We start from the raw sequence: 12,871 nt of genomic DNA, 5'->3' as shown, positions 1-12,871 counted from the left end.
GTACAGTGACGACACCCAGCTCTACCTCACCACCATTTCTTCATTTCTCCACGGTCTCTAAATTGTCACACTGCGTATCCGATATCCAGTACTGGATGAGCAGAAATTTTCTCCAATTAAATATTGGGACGACCAAAGCCATTGTCTTTGGTCCCTGCCACAAACTCTGTTCCCTAAGCCATCAACTCCATCCCTCTCCCTAACATGTGTTTGAGGCTGAACCAGACTGTTCACAACCTTGGTGTCATATATGACACTGAAATGAGATTCCGACCACATATCCGCAGCATAACTAAAACCATCGATTTCCACCTCTGTAACATCGCCCGTCTCCGTGCCTGCCTCAGCTCATCTGCTGCTGAAATCCTCATCCATGCCTTTGTTACCTCTAGACTTGACTACTGCAACACACTCCTGGCTGGCCTCCCACATTCTGCCCTATGTAAACTTGAGGTTGTTCAAAACTTGGCTGCCCGTGTCCTAACTCGCACCAAATCCCGTTCACCCATCACCCCTGTGTGCGCTGATCTACATTGGCTCCCGGTTAAGAAACCCCGCGATTTAAAAATTCTCATCCTTATTTATAAATCCCTCCATGGCCTTGCCCCTCCCTATCTCTGTAATATCCTTCAGCCTCACAACCCCCCCCCCCCCCGCGGGAAGAACGGGCGCCTCCTCCCTCCCCCGCGGGAAAGAACGGGCGCTTCCTCTTCTCTCCCCCCCCCCCCCCCTCCCACGGGAAGAACGGGCGCCTCAGGCTGACTGTAGCATTCTCTGTGCCTGAAGCACTTTCACACAGGTAGGAAGATGGTTTATTTAATCTTTTCTTTGCTTATAAATGTTTATTCAGGTTGGATTTATTTGTATAATATTTGTAGAAGTATAAATAAGGATTTATTGTAGAATTTAATGACTTCCCTTCCCCCCCCCCCTCCCCCCCACCTCGTTCTGGACGCCTAATTTGTAACCTGCGCCTGATTTTTTAATGTGTAGAACAGGTTTTTTCAGTTCTACAAAAATCTTCACTGGCTCCATTCTAACTTAGTTTGGAGTACGTTTTCACTGTGGAAACTTTCAAATCAGGCGTCAGTGGCCGGACACGTCCCCTTTTGAAGAAAAAATTCTGTTCCAAAGTAGAACTGTTCTACCTGACTAGAACTGCAGGAAAAAAAATGTGGAGAATTGCGATTTCTAAGATAGTCTGTTCTCCACCAGTTGCTCCTAAAAATCAGGCGCAAATCATGTGGAAACTTGGGCCCATTGAGACTACCAAGATTCAATTCACATGCATTGAAGGGCAGTTGTAGCGCCCTTCTTTGAATGGCTTAGTACCAGGAGGATGATTTACTCACTGAGACAGCAAAGTTGTCAGACTTTTTATTACAAATGCACTTGAGCTTGGTGGGTTTATGAATCCTTGGGAAGCACATACAAACATGAACCATTTTTTAAATAAAAGAAAATTGTTGGTTTAAAATAATTCGCTAGTTGTGTAGATATGTCAATGATGTACAGTAGCACTATTAATCCCTAATTTCCTCCCTTGCCCCCATGCCCAGTCTTTCCGAGATTCTTCTTTGAGACCCTGCTTAAAACTCTTTGACCAAGCTTTTGGCTTCGCATCCATTTCTTCTCTTACACTTGTTTGTTGAGATGTTTTTCTACAATGAAGTTGCTATAAGAATGCAAGTTGTTGTATATTGTTAATATGCAGCGTACTATATTGTACTGTATTGATACTACTATTACAATCTTCTGCGCTATATTTCTTTGTCTACAGTACTGACTCTATCCCTCTTCATTACTGGGATGGTATGGGCTCCCCTCCAGACTCTCTGTCGGCAGGAAATAGTGTTTTTGATGAAAGTGAACTGAACGATCCACATTATGACCAGAGCCTGCTGGAAAACCTCTTCTACAAGAATCCTGTGAGTTATATGGGTGTGGAGGTCCCAGGAATTGCTGCAGGCTAACAACTGCTAGCATGTTATGATTTATCCATGGCTAATAATAAACCATGGATAATTTTGTTATGTATCATAAAGCTGAGTTTTATACTGCATTGCAAAATACTTTGGGATATTTAACATGATTTGTTCTCATCTTTATGCTGTTGTCCATGCAGCACAGTATTTCCTCTGACTAAGGGCATTCAGGCAACTGCTGTCTATTTTCTACTAATTCCATCGTAGAACAGACTCCTAGAAGGTGCACTAGAGTAGGAGTTGTTTTGTGTGATGTATAAAGTTAATGTACAGGGACACATCTTTATGGTACTGAGAGCTGGATCCTGATAAAGATGCAAAAGCAAAGGCTTCCTGCTTTTCGAACATGCTGGTATGGAACATTGGGTACCAGTTGGGAGGACAAAGGGACCAACATTTAAACAAAGAATAGGAATGGCCTTTGCGGCGACAGAGCATTAGAGCAACAACATTGAGATGGGTAGAGCACATGTACCAGTGGTTAAAGGTTGATGCTCCTGGAAGGTGGGAAGCTGACCAAGTGGAAGCCCAGAAGCTGGGAGAGTGATATTGTATGGAACTCTTGAATACTGGAATGGAAGAGTTACTGTGAACAAAGGTTGCTGGCAGAGAGGAATGCTTACTGTTGAGGGTTTGTGACTTCTGTCAGTGATCATCACTCGCTGAACTCTTCTTAACTGGTTTCTCCAAGGTTAGTGGAATTGAGTGTTTTTAACACAGACAAAAACAAACTGAAAAACAACAAAGTTGTAAATTTTACAGGAATGAGACTTCTTTAACTAACTGAAATAACATGTAGCACCAAGCTATGTTACAATTTTTCAATTATCTGAAGTTTGCAAATACATTTTTTAAATCAGGAAAGGTAAATAGTTAACAACTGTTCGTACTCTTCAGGGAGGTGTTTGATGCATCTCCACGCACACAGCCAATTGAAGGGCAAAAGCTTTCCACTGGTCTCGGAGACTAGATGATAGCAATATTAACATAAGAAATAGAAGCAGGAGTCGGCCACCTGACCGCTCGAGCCTGCTCCGCCATTTAATAAGATCATGGCTGTTCTGATCATGGACTCAGCTCCACTTCCCTGCCTGCTCCCCAGAACCCTTTCTTCCCTTATCGCTCAAAAATCTGTCTATCTCTGCCTTAAATAGAATCAATGACCCAGCTTCCACGGCTCTCTGGGGCAGAGAATTCCATAGATTTGCAACCCTCCGAGAGAAGAACTTCCTCCTCATTGCTGTTTTAAATGGGCGGTCCCTTATTCTGAGACTATGTCCCCTAGTTTTAGTTTCCCCTATGATTGGAAATATTCTCTCTGCATCCATCTTGTTGAACCTCCTCATTATCTTATATGTTTCGATAAGATCACCTCTCATTCTTCTGAACTCCAATGTGTATAGGCCCAACCTACTCAACCTATCTTTATAAGTCAAACCCCTCATCTCCGGAATCAGCCTAGTGAACCTTCTCTGAACAGCCTCCAATGCAAGATAATCCTTCCTTAAATACGGAGACCAAAATTGTACGCAGTACTCTAGGTGTGGCCTCATCAATATCCTGTACAGTTATAGCAGGACTTCTCTGCTTTTATACTCTATCCCCCTTGCAATAAAGGCCAACATTCCATTTGCCTTCCTGATTACTTGCTGTACCTGCATACTAACGTTTTGTGTTTCATGCACAAGGACCCCCAGGCAATTTTTCTCCATTTAAATTATAATTTGCTTTTCTATTTATTTCTGCCAAAGTGGATAACCTCACATTTTCTCACATTATACTCGATCTGCCATATTTTTGCCCACTCTCTTAACCTGTCAATATCGCTTTGCAGATTTTTTGTGTCCTCCTCACAATTTGCTTTCCCAACCATCTTTGCATCATCAGCAAAATTGGCTACCTTACACTCTGTCCCTTCATCCAAATAATTAATATAGATTGTAATTAGTTGAGAACCCAGCACCGATCCCTGAGGCACCCCATTAGTCACTGTTTTCTAACCGGAAAATGACCTATTTATCCCGACTTTCTGTTTTCTGTTAGTTAGCCAATCCTCTATCCATGCTAATATATTACCCCTAACCCCGTGAACTTTTATCTTGTGCAGTAGCCTTTTATGTAGCACCTTATCGAATGTCTTCTGGAAATCCAAATACACCACTTCCACTGGTTCTCCCTTATCCACCCTGCTCGTTACATCCTCAAAGAACTCCAGCAAATTTGTCAAACATGATTTCCCTTTCATAAAACCATGCTGACTCTGCTTGATTGAATTATGCTTTTCCAAATGTCCCGCTACTGCTTCCTTAATAATGGACTCCAGCATTTTCCCAATGACAGATGTTAGGCTAACTGGTCTATAGTTTCCTGCTTTTTGTCTGCGTCCTTTTTTAAATAGGAGTGTTACATTTGCGGTTTTCCAAGACGCTGGGACCGCCCCAGAATCCAGGGAACTTTGGTAGATTACAACCAATGCATCCACTATCTCTGCAGCCACTTCTTTTAAGACCCTAGGATGTAAGCCATCAGGTCCAGGGGTTTGTCCGCCTTTAGTCCCATTATTTTACCGAGTACTACTTCATTAGTGATAGTGATTGTATTAAGTTCCTCCCTCCCTATAGTCCTTTGATTATCCACGATTAGGATGTTTCTGTCTATCTAGAGTGGATTTGGTCTGTAACAACAAACTTAGTCAGGGTATTTACATGGTGCTGTTAGATGCTGATATGCATGACATTTCATTTGTATTATTTTTATTGTGAAATGGAAAGAGTGCAGTCATCAAGACTATTGGAAGCCTAGTTGTCCAACCGAGATGTTTTTTGACGTGACTAACAACGTGCATTTTATTCATATTTCAAAGAAATTTGAGGCATTCTGAACTCGCATGCAGCCAACTACAGCACAGTATGTCAAGCACTAATGTACTGCATCACTGAGATCAGCCCAAACTCTTAAACTGACCATTCCTATTATCTGATTTATCTGAAATGATACTGAGTAAAATTAATGTAATATTGAAATATAATCTTGGTAATGTTCCAGTATTCTTTACTTTTCCATTTCTAAACAAAAATGCAAAATGGCTGTTAATTAATTTTATGGAAATTTTTCACACCGAAAATAGCTGGCTTTTGGTGTCCAGTGAAATGCAAGACAGTATAGTGTAGTCTTCCATCATGAATCAGTCCATCATGCATATTAATTTGATTCCTTATCTCTGTGTATAGAAATCTGAAAGTAGTGCAAGTGATTTTACGAGTGAAGATGAGGAGTTGGATACCTCAAAGAAAAAACTGAGGACGCAGTCCCTTTGCAAAGCTGATGCCCGTAACCAGCACAAACTGTCCCATCATGCATCCGATCACAGTTTTACTGATTTGAATCAAAATGGGGCAGGAAAGAATGCCAGGTAATGTACTATTTTAGCAACATATTTAATGGTTATATATGTATTTAGTGAGTAGAAACCGGTTAGCTTAAAAATGTGGTTTTGTATAAATCTTTTCAAAGGTCTATTTGCCAGAATCTGCTTGGATCGATGTTTGAATTGCATTTTGCTTTTGTTTAGATGGCCCTGTCAGCACAATGTTTTAAAAAAAATAGCATGCCTTCCTTGATGATGACCTTTTCATTGAATGTAAAGCTGCCTGACTACCTGCCACACAGCAGCGCTATGCAGGTTCCTTTCTTTTGTGATTTGCAACTTATCTTTAACCATTCCTTATCATTAATATTATTTTGTGATTTAAAATTCACTCTCTTATCTATGTTCCCTGTTGAAAAGGAACTGGATAAATATTTGAAAAGGCAGAATATAAAAGGATATGTGGAAAGGTCAAGGAAATGGAATGAGAGTAGGCGTACTTAGTTAAAAAGCTAGAATCAGCACAGACATGATGTGCCAAATGGTGGCCTCTAGTGCTGTAAATTTTCATGATTCTATTTATGTAATGGGGTCCGGAAGGGTAACTCCATTCTCATGCAGAAAAGTAGTTCCTTTCAACTATCTTGTATTCCGAGCTAGATGCACCAAAGATGAAAGTAACTAATGCTAGGTGACTAGGGTTGGTCTAAAACATTGACTTCCGTGTGAGCAAGTAGAACTGCTCCAAGATGAATACAAGCTGGCAGACAACAATCAGTAGCCCTTCATTCGAGCAGCACTAGGTGTGAGCTAAAACCCAAATTGAGGGTATGTCAAAATACCCTGAATGCTTTCGAGAAAATACAGATGGAGAGCATTTTTTAACTGAAATATTCTCCCTGCGCTATCTTCTGATGTATCAATATTGGTCTGTCTTATAGTAGAGTTGTATTTATATTGCACTACTTCCGTAATGTCATGCCATGATTATGTAATATCTGAGAAGCTGAATAGTACTTCAGTTTTTCACCATTTCTAATTTTACATCCATTACTACAGAAATGTTGAATTGTAATGAGAATCATTAGAGATAATATGCACATGTAAAACTGAATTTTTAACTTCCGTATTTGTATTTATACTTTCTGTATTTGCCTATTCATCACTGCTCTTCAGAGTAATCTCTTTATATGACATTTTTGAGCAAGATAAGTTACGATGTAAATACAAGTCATTTAAAAAATAAATAGTGCTCTCCCCTATTTTTCTCCTTCCCCATCCCTTCAAAAGGTGGTGAATTGTGCTGACATAAATTGGAAATTCATCGATAATACTGAGTATAGGTGGGCTAGATTGACTGAAGGTCTTAGAAACATAGAAACATAGAAAATAGGTGCAGGAGTAGGCCATTCAGCCCTTCTAGCCTGCACCGCCATTCAATGAGTTCATGGCTGAACATGCAACTTCAGTACCCCCTTGCCTGAAGCTGTTACTGTGTAACCCCTTAGTACTGCACCAACAGGTCAATCTTCCTGTACAAGCCAGTGTTTTGCTTTGTGACAGTTGGTAGTGGGAATCCTGGCGTTCCCTTCCCTCCTGCAGATTTGTAATATGCTCACAGCTACCTCAGTTAAAACTAGTAAACTCACACACAAGGTCAATATAGCTCCGTGTGACATCATGCATTTTTATATTAGGATAATCTGCCCTTTTATAGAGACTTTGCAATTACTTATCTTTTATGATTTGCATGTGTTTTAATAGTTTTTAACTATGTATTCTTACCTACAGTCCCTATCCTGTGCAAGAAGGTCCTCTACTACATGAAGACCAGGGGATGCAAGCGATTGAGTTGAGTGTAGATAAGCTAACATTGCTGGGTCGCATTTACCTGGCCCGTGTTATCATTGAAACGCTAAAACTTCCTCCAGACAGCACTCAAACAACACCAAAACAAAAAGGCAGTCGAGGAAAGCCACCTCGACCTGTTCCAGGAAGAAAATGGTAATTTCTGAAATGTCACAGCATGTGCGATTCTTATGTTTGCTTCTAAAATGAAAAAAATATATTTATGGCTCAGTAGAGTATTGTTATTATCCTTGCAAAGTCAGACTGCCTCATTTGCTAGAGCTTTTGTCTCTGAGTCGGAACGTGTAGTATAATTCCTTTCTCAAGTACATAATCGAGACTGTCACTTCAGTATTATTGAGTGAGTGCTGCATTGTCTTGGCTGCATGGATGTTTAAGGTGGTGGATGAGCTGCTGATCAAATGGAATGCGATAGCAGGATGATATTGAGCTTCTTGAGTGTGGTTGCTGCTGCACTCATCCAGGCAAACGGAGAGGATTCCATCACACCCTTGACTTCTGCCCTGTAGGTGATGGGGAGGCTTTGGGGAGTAAGGAGGTGAGTCATGTGGTGCAGAAACCCCAGCCTCTGATCTGATCTAGTAGCAAGGCATTTATATGTCTGGTCCAGTTAAGCTTTCTGGTCAATGGGTGACTCCCAGGATGTTGATGGTAGGGGATTCATTGATGGTAATGCCACTGTATTTCATGGGGAGGTGGTTAGACTCTCTGTTGTTGGAGATGGTTATTGCTTGGCATTTGTGTGACAACCTGAGAATGTGAAAGTTGCTATATAAATGTAAGATCTTTCTTTCACACCATTTCAGGTTTAGGTTAAATTTTAGAATAGGCTGGCCCCATGACTCATCTGCTTGTATAAGTGCATTAGATTCTTAACCGGCGTACCTTAATTTTTTGTTTCTGTCTTATTAACATATGGATTGCTTTACCAGTCTCATTTGCATTGTATGCTTTAGGGATGAAACAATGGGTGGGGGGCTCTACTTACACTACCACAAGAGATTGATTTTTTGGTAGGTTGTAAAAGCAGTGAGGTCTACTGCATCCCTGGACAAAAAAATATGCCCGTTGAATGAACTTGCCCACAGTTCAAGGTGGATGACATGATCATATGGGGAGGGATGAGAAAATGTTGTGTAGTGATTTTTGTTTGGAGATTTATCTTTTTGGGAGGACAAATTGACCATAGTCTTCCCTGGTAAAGTGTTGTTTTTTAAATACAGGCAAACATTAGCATTGAATGCCGGGATTGCTCTTTTGACAGCTCAGCCAGTTGCAGGAACATATATCTGCAGATAATAATTTATTTTGAATTTTGGGAGTCAGGAAACATTTGTATAGACTTTGTTACATAAAATTAAAGTTTAAATGTATTTTAATTGCAAAGTTTAAATATTAATCTTGACTTCATTTGGAGAAGAATAATATGTTTTTTCAGGAATTAAATTCCAATTCCTTTTTTTCTGTCCTCAGCACTTACTTTGTTGAGTATCATTTTCCTGTGGCCACCTCTTCAAGAGGAGAAGCCAGAGGCATTTCCATGGCATCTGAAATTACACGGGTAGCTTCCAGCAAAATTACAAAAGAAGGTAGGAGGGTTAGACAAAAATCTTTTTGGAGCATTTAATTAAAAAATGAGTGGTCAGCATTGTACCACAGGCTGCTTAGTACTTATGATTTTGTCTTCCGGTGATTTCCTGATCTCAGCCATGTCATCTGACGGCACTGATAAATGATTGAAGGCCAGGGACTCATTCCGACATCCTTTTCTACAAGAAAATATGAAGAATGATTATCCCTGAGCTAAACTTCCACATTTCTTTGTAGCCGTCTCAAAATTGGCAGAGGCTACATTGCCTGTCTTGCTGGCTGGAGAATGGTTTGCACTTAGAGAAACCTCAAGTGTAGGAAAAAATATTTAAAAGGTCTTTTTAAAAAAAAAAAGCACATCAATAACCTATATATGAGATGCATTACAATAAACTGTGGTAAGTCAATGGTAGATGTCACAGTATAAGGTGATAGCAGCTCTTTTCTATGATTTTAAGTAAGGCTTTCTTTTTCCATTTTTCTTTTTGATTTCAAACCGTCTAAAGAGAGCCTTCAGAGCAGTCAGCTGAAATTTAAATGTGTGCTTCCTGAGGGCGTTGGAATTTGTTTGGGCTATATGGGGAGGATAAAAAGCTGTCCTGGCACATTGCTCTTGCAAACCTCCTGCTGGGTGGAACAAAGGAATTCTCATGACGGAGGCAACACTTTGTGGTAATTACGCAGAATGTAAAACTTGGTGGTCAATTGAGTGGCACTTGACAGTGGCCAAGATGAAAACTGTTGCTCGACTGCCCTGAGCTGGGTGAAAGAGTAGTAATAGTGGCAGGAGGTAACAAATTTAAAGTGGAATTTTTGGATAGAAGGCATATAAATCCTTTTTAAAATTCATTTATGGGATGCGGGCATCGTTGGCAAGGTCAGCATTTATTGCCGTTCCTAATTGCCCTCGAGAAGGTAGTGGCGAGCCATCTTCTTGAACCGCTGCAGTCCGTGAGGTGAAGGTACTCCCACACTGCTGTTGGGGAGGGAGTTCCAGAATTTTGACCCAGCGACGGTGAAGGAACGGCGACATATTTCCAAGTCCAGATGATGTGTGACTTGGAACAGAACTTGCAGGTGGTAGTGTTCCCATGATATAAATACTTATTTTTATAATAAATTTTTTTCTATTTTCTACAGTTGTGAAGTTCCAGCAGCGCTTTGTTTTTCCTATCTGTTTTGGTAGTTTAATGATAGAGCGTTGGTGGAATTCAAATCTTGTGTTCAACATTTACTCCAGGAAGAGTACACAGAAAAAGGTTAGAGTTTTAACTACTTTTTAAAGGTACTTGATAATGTCAATATTTTTTACATGTTTTTCCTTAAAATAAATGTTGTTAACCTAGTATTCAGTTATTTAAATTTGGAATTCACTCCATAATCAAAATAACTTGATGTGGTTAAAGGTTTACTTTGAACTTTGCCAAGTATTATCATTTGGGTTGCCAACCCTTCCAAATTGTTCTGGACTTTCCCAAAATTAAAGATTAATCTCTTGAACACCATCTGTGAGCAACCTGGGAGAAAAATCGATGGAAAGCATTGATCGACTCCGCCTCCCCTTCCCCGCTCTCTGATTAACAGCTGCATTCTCCAAACCCTGCCAGCTGTCACTGCTCAATGACCAATCCGATTGCAGAATAGTGTCTGAGCAATGGGCACAGAGAGGGACAAATCTCGACCAGTGAGATGTTGTGAAGGTGGGATTATCTCTGACATTCAAGGTTTTTATCATTTCTTAGTTTTGTTTTTTGAAATCCTGCAAAAACATTTTGTTTTAAATCTTTAGCTTTCTAAGTTTATTTGAAAAACAAACCTCTTGAGAACAAGAAAAAATTATCAAAGCGGTTCCAGTTCATTATCCAATCAGTTCACATCCCTATTTTTATTGACAGTGATATTATCACATCAGGACGTGGCCTCAATTTGTTTGATAGTAAGTTCATCCAATCAGCTGGTGCTCTTGCTTTCGACAATCACCCAATGGAGGCGAAACAGTTTGAGGTAATAGGATATGTCATGAAACCTCCCAGAATAGGTCTAAACCACAGTTGGCAACCTTAACTGTAATGCCTGTTTGTGTGTTCATGAAGAGCAGTGTAGCCGCAGGCTTTTCGAGAAATCACCCAGCCCTGAGATTTGCCATTAAATTTAATTGCCCTACTGCTTAGGACAATTAAAACATATTGGGCTGCAGTGGTTGTTAACAGAAGGATGGGAATGAGCATGCCATTCCAATGAGTTCTAATTAAGGCCTTGTAGGCAGTTCATATCTCTCTTCTACCTGCAATTAGAATGAATAATTTGGGCATCAAAGTAGTCATTTCAACCTAAATTGTGATCAAACCTGTACATTGGAGCAGATTTTTTCTTTTATCCAGTGAATAAAAGTTAGTGCAGTGTGTAAGACATTCTTTAGTTATTTTTTGTTCTCTGCTCACCTGATCACCATTGTCTGTCCACATCCTAATGTCAGGAGAATGGGTCTGAATTGCACTCGGGCCTCTGCCATGCTACTCAAAGCTGGCCACAAGAAGGCATATACGCGCAGATCTGGAACCAGATTTTTTCTGATTTCCTCTCCCTGAAAACTGAACAAATGATTTCTGATGTGCAAATTATTATAAAAAGATGGATTTTTAAAATGCACACACAACATATTGTACAGTTATTGCAGTAAAAATATTTTATAATGTACATAAATAGATTTTTATGATATTATTTGCTGAAGCAATTCTAATATTTTTTTTTCTTCACTGAAGCCCATTTTGATTGGCACAGCTTGTCTTGCACTTCGAGGCATCATTCAATCAGATTTGTTAAGTATAACCAGTGCGTTGCCTGTGGAAATGGTGTGCGACAATAAAGGAAAACAGCAACAGATTGGTCCTTTAAAGGTAAACATTAGAAATAAAGATATTGCAAATTGTGCAGTGGTTGATAGGGAACATTGAAGGATGAGGTACAGGTCACCTGTATGCTTTCTTGGTTGTTGAATAGTATATGACGTGGAGAGAAAAAAGATGCGTTCAAAAAGGCCAAAAGAAATAAAGGATATAGTTTATGTTCGGCAAGGCTCGGCATTTCTTAATTTTAGTAACTAACTACAAAAATAATTTATTTTGTGCTTTTGCTGTTTGTTGAACTGCTTTTAACTGTTAAAACAATTAATATTAAATTAGTTGATAGAGTTGAGTGTGATGCCCTCTCAGGTATATTAGCCTACCAACACTCACATCTAGGCTCACATAAAGGATGTCCGCTTTGGCAAGGATTGTTCTGAAGGATGACGGATGCCCATGGAATTGTACCCCAGTGAAGAATCTATTTCCGAAGAGGGGAGGGGAGAAAATTGGCAGAACAAAAGAAGGGAAAAATTAACACAGGAGTCTCAAAGGTTTATTGATTTAGATTGAATTGATCACGGCCTAATCTCTTTTCACCTTGCATTAAAAGCCATAACTTTATTTGTTCTGTAGGTGTCTGTGGAGCTTGCAGCTGACAACAAAGATTTTACCGGTGCTAATGCCAGATCAGCTGCTTCTCCGAAGGTTTCTTATGCTGTATCCAGCCCAGGACCGAAGTTGCCACCAGAACACAAAGATGTTGATGTGTGTCCAATAGATCCTCATCCTGTTGGTTTTCAAGCCCTTGAATCATCAAGTAAAAGAAATAGCGAAGCTCAGTTGAAACAGTGTCATATGAAGGACATACCCAGAATTTACCATACAGATCATCCCCATCCCTCCTCCGTACCTGTGATGCAAAGTTTAATAGGGAAGTTCAATTCTTCAGTCGAGGAAGAAGAGGGTTACTTATTGCATGTTCTGCTTATGGTACCTGATGGAAAGGACTTTGTCATGGGAGTGGACAGTATCCAACGACAGTACAATATCTACCTAAAATGTAAGCTTTTCAGCACAGACGAGGCAACTAGGTCCCCGGTTAGCTGGAGCACAACCCGCCCAATTTTTAACTTTTCACTGGTAAGATTTTTTTTTTAGAGATTCAACAAGTAATAATGGACTATATCTGCGGACATTTTGAATCAGACGTTAAG

At 40.0% G+C, this 12,871-nt stretch overlaps 1 protein-coding gene across 1 annotated transcript in view; it reads left to right on the top strand.

The window, feature by feature from the left end:
* c2cd3 (C2 domain containing 3 centriole elongation regulator) overlaps nucleotides 1–12,871 on the top strand; it is a 178,889-nt gene that overhangs the window by 47,620 nt on the left and 118,398 nt on the right. The window contains exons 8-14 of the mRNA XM_070892422.1: nucleotides 1,781–1,928; nucleotides 5,216–5,397; nucleotides 7,144–7,356; nucleotides 8,695–8,810; nucleotides 9,952–10,070; nucleotides 11,574–11,708; nucleotides 12,291–12,797. Coding sequence (XP_070748523.1) covers nucleotides 1,781–1,928; nucleotides 5,216–5,397; nucleotides 7,144–7,356; nucleotides 8,695–8,810; nucleotides 9,952–10,070; nucleotides 11,574–11,708; nucleotides 12,291–12,797 — 1,420 coding nt within the window. The remainder of the gene's footprint in view (nucleotides 1–1,780; nucleotides 1,929–5,215; nucleotides 5,398–7,143; nucleotides 7,357–8,694; nucleotides 8,811–9,951; nucleotides 10,071–11,573; nucleotides 11,709–12,290; nucleotides 12,798–12,871) is intronic.

This window comes from Pristiophorus japonicus, chromosome 10 (genome assembly GCF_044704955.1).
Source record: "Pristiophorus japonicus isolate sPriJap1 chromosome 10, sPriJap1.hap1, whole genome shotgun sequence".
In the NCBI taxonomy this organism is placed as follows: domain Eukaryota; kingdom Metazoa; phylum Chordata; class Chondrichthyes; family Pristiophoridae; genus Pristiophorus; species Pristiophorus japonicus.
The sequence above is the reverse complement of the archived record's forward strand: the minus strand, read 5'-3'. Positions and strand labels throughout refer to the sequence as shown.